General features: G+C 42.5%; 1 protein-coding gene across 1 annotated transcript; it reads left to right on the top strand.

The window, feature by feature from the left end:
- The first annotated feature begins 443 nt into the window (after nucleotides 1–443).
- On the top strand, nucleotides 444–2,920 carry LOC146683486 (ubiquitin carboxyl-terminal hydrolase 37-like). Its single transcript, XM_085445200.1, has 8 exons — nucleotides 444–722; nucleotides 814–937; nucleotides 1,023–1,174; nucleotides 1,280–1,379; nucleotides 1,520–1,596; nucleotides 1,774–1,882; nucleotides 2,493–2,550; nucleotides 2,719–2,920. The coding sequence occupies exons 1-8, from the start codon at nucleotides 619–621 to the stop codon at nucleotides 2,901–2,903; spliced, it is 909 nt and encodes a 302-aa protein (XP_085301326.1). The 5' UTR covers nucleotides 444–618; the 3' UTR covers nucleotides 2,904–2,920.
- The last annotated feature ends 242 nt before the right edge of the window (nucleotides 2,921–3,162 follow it).

Below are 3,162 nucleotides of genomic sequence, written 5' to 3' on the forward strand. Positions count from 1 at the left end.
CATGAGCTGACAGCTCACTAAAGTGATAAATAATATGAAATAATACCAAATTTTCTAACTGGACACTTTTCATGGAGAGACTCCCTTGGTATGTTTGTTTTATGCCATTACTGATGTTGGTTTTCTTGTTTCTAAACAGAAATTACACAAACAAAACGTGGCAGAGAAGGAAATTCCTTCTACGTCTCATCAGAGGTAAAGAAATGCGCCGCTCTTTAATGCTGCTGGAGATATTTATAGCAGTGGTTTAGTTGGAGCTGTTTTATTTCCCTTTTATTGGCATTTTTCTTCCACCTTGTGTATTTACATCTTTTTTACTACTTTTGGACGTCCTCCAAAATGTTTCAACTTCAAAGCTCATGCATACATGCGCATACACTGCTCAGAATCTTGACATCTTTCCTAATTTTGTGTTTGTGTTTTTACCTTTTTGGAGCAGTGTAGCATGCGGTGGGAAAAAAATAGAAAGTCAAACTGGGACTATAGACTGCTTCGGGTGAGTACACGTGGTGCACAAAGACTCACTTTGTCAAAGTGGAGAAAATGAATTATTTTACACTGATACTGTAAACGTTGCGCGTGTGTGTCAGGTTTCCAAACATCGGAAACACCTGCTACATGAACTCCTGCCTGCAGAGCCTCCTCAACATTGAGGAGTTCATAAGAGACATCAGGCATCAGGGGGTTTTGTGGAGCACAGATCCAGAAGCTCAGCTCTTAAGGTGCGCTACGTCAACCTTCTACTTTCTTCAAAAACCTGAAGAACAAAGAGATCTAACAGCAGAAATGTCTGTTTACCCTTCCTTTCTACAGAAGGCTTATTGATGTCAGGGACTGTCACGAGTCAACAGATTATGGCCTTAAAGATCACCACCTAAGAGCTTTTAAGAAGGCATTCAGCAGTCAAGCTCCTGAATACACCGGCAGTGCACAGAAAGTGCGTCAGCTATTTGGACATTTCGTTTTTTGCTTTACCTTCTGATTTTGATGTACTGTTTTAAATCTCTCTGCTTTTCTTTCAGGACGCTCATGAATTCCTAACATTATTCCTCGATGAGGTCAAAAGGCTCACACCTCACCTGGAGAGGAACGCAGCTCTCCTGGGCCAAAGTTATAGCTGCCCAGTAGAAGACCATCACATTTTTAAAATGGAAAACATGAGGACATGCAAGAGGTAAGCCTGTCTTTCAGAAACGCAGAGCTGGTTGCAATATTTTCATATACCTCTTTTCCACGTACCTGATCTTTACTTTAACTACGTTACTCCTGAAATGTGTAGCTGCGGTCACCAATCATCACAGCAAGAGGAATTCACCAGCTTGTCTCTAGACCTTGTTCCAGAGGGGTCTATTATAAACATGTTAGAGACATACTTGAAGGTAAGATCACAAATTCCAATAGAGTTGTCGTATCAGCGATCTTAACACACCTTTTTTGTTAGTGTTTGTGTGCATGTGTGTGTGCATATGTTGAGATTTCTTTCTACCATAAAGCCTGTCTTCTCTGTGCTGTTGTTCAGGAACAAGAAATAGAATTTCGCTGTGATTGTGGAGGGACGGCCTCAGAACTGAAGTCGTCTTTTGATACACTGCCAAGGTGAGTAAGGTCACATCAGAATTGATCGACTGACCAGGTTTCCAAACTGTGGCGCATCAAATATCAGAGTTCTTCGAGACAATACTTGAGCAGTCGTTTTCTCCCATCTTCTGTTTGTGTTTGACACTCATTCTTCTTATTTTCTACCTTGTTTGTGTTTTTTTTCTTTTCTGCCAGAGTTCTGATCTTGCATCTGAAGAGGTTTGGCTTTACACAAACCTACAAGATTAAGAAGGTGGATGACCCCGTCAGGCTGCAGAGGGACTTGGTGGTGCCATCCAATCAGGTAAAAACAGACTGCAGAACGTCTCAGGCTACGTCCACACTAGCCCGGATAGATTTGAAAACTCCGTGTCCACACTGGCGTTTTCAGTCATTTTCAAATAGTTGTGCGTCTGCATTGAAATGGCCGAAAACGCTTACGTTCCAGTCCTGCGCATGCGCAAAAGTGAGTGAGAATTACAGAATTTGAAGAAAAGCTATCCGGAGCGTGTACAAACTGATATTAATCTTTTTTAGGGCTGTCAAAGTTGAGAGCAATCAAAACAACTGCTGTCTAATGCACTCGGCTTATCTTTGTTTAATTGCTCACATGACTGCATCACATGACCAAAATGCGTCATCGTTTTAGAAAGTCTGCGTTTTCGAGTGTCCACACTGCGATGGGACAACTCCGTTTTGAAATGTATGCGTTTTCGAGAGCGTTTTCAAGATGCTGTGTTTTTCCTTGAGGAAAACGCCGTCTCGGTGTGGACGGGAGGTCAAAGCGGAGAGAAAACGATGCGTTTTCAAACGAAAACGCATTAGTGTGGACGTAGCCTCAGCAAATCAGCTTAATTATGGCACTGATGTGAGACTTTATGAAACTAACACTCTTTGGATTTGTTCCTTCTCAGGGTGGTGGCTGTTATAGTCTTTGCAGCATCATCAGTCATTATGGAGGCACAGAGTCAGGTAAAACAACAGACTTGTGACAAACAGAAAATGAAACTTGCTACTTTTCAGTGAAGGACTCACACACAAAAGCTTTTGATGTTCTAAGAAGCACTAAGTCAAAATCACTGTTTGCTTGAATCAGTTGACTTCCAGAAGTTGGATTCATTTGTCTTAATGTGATTTCAGGACACTACATCTGTAGTTCTGTCCATCCTGAGGAGAGTCAGCACTCTACATCAGATCGCTGGCTCACCTATAATGACGCACAGGTGCTCCACACAACTGGATCTGCAGTTTGTGAGGAACAGCAGCAGTCGGCCTACATCCTGTTTTACAAGAGAAACGTAAGAAGACACAGCATCTCATCCTGAAGTGAGAGAATTTTTAAATGTCCTGTTACCTTGTTAACCAGTTTTGTCTTCATTCTCAGTTCTGAAACAGGAAATGGAAGGAAGGAAGGAAGTTAAGGTCATCATCATGCTGAGAAGGAAAAGCAGTCGTCCCAGCCCACCATCGCACACTGGAGGACAAGTATAGGTAAGTATTGCCCTCAGGAGGGAGGGTCCTGCCAGAGAGCCTGGTCCTCCCAAGATTTCTTCCTCCAGGAGGGAGTTTTTTCTTGCCACCGTC

Source organism: Copadichromis virginalis, linkage group LG22 (genome assembly GCF_057382275.1).
Source record: "Copadichromis virginalis isolate Kocher_CV1m ecotype Utaka linkage group LG22, C_Virginalis_male_GT1.1, whole genome shotgun sequence".
Classification (NCBI taxonomy): Eukaryota; Metazoa; Chordata; class Actinopteri; order Cichliformes; family Cichlidae; genus Copadichromis; species Copadichromis virginalis.

Bases quoted from the DNA above. Each gene is read 5' to 3' on its own strand.
- LOC146683486 (XM_085445200.1), top strand. From the start codon at position 619: ATGAACTCCTGCCTGCAGAGCCTCCTCAACATTGAGGAGTTCATAAGA. The intron at 938-1,022 runs GTGCGTCAGCTA...CTTTTCTTTCAG, and splicing joins ACACCGGCAGTGCACAGAAA to GACGCTCATGAATTCCTAAC. The intron at 1,175-1,279 runs GTAAGCCTGTCT...TGAAATGTGTAG, and splicing joins AACATGAGGACATGCAAGAG to CTGCGGTCACCAATCATCAC.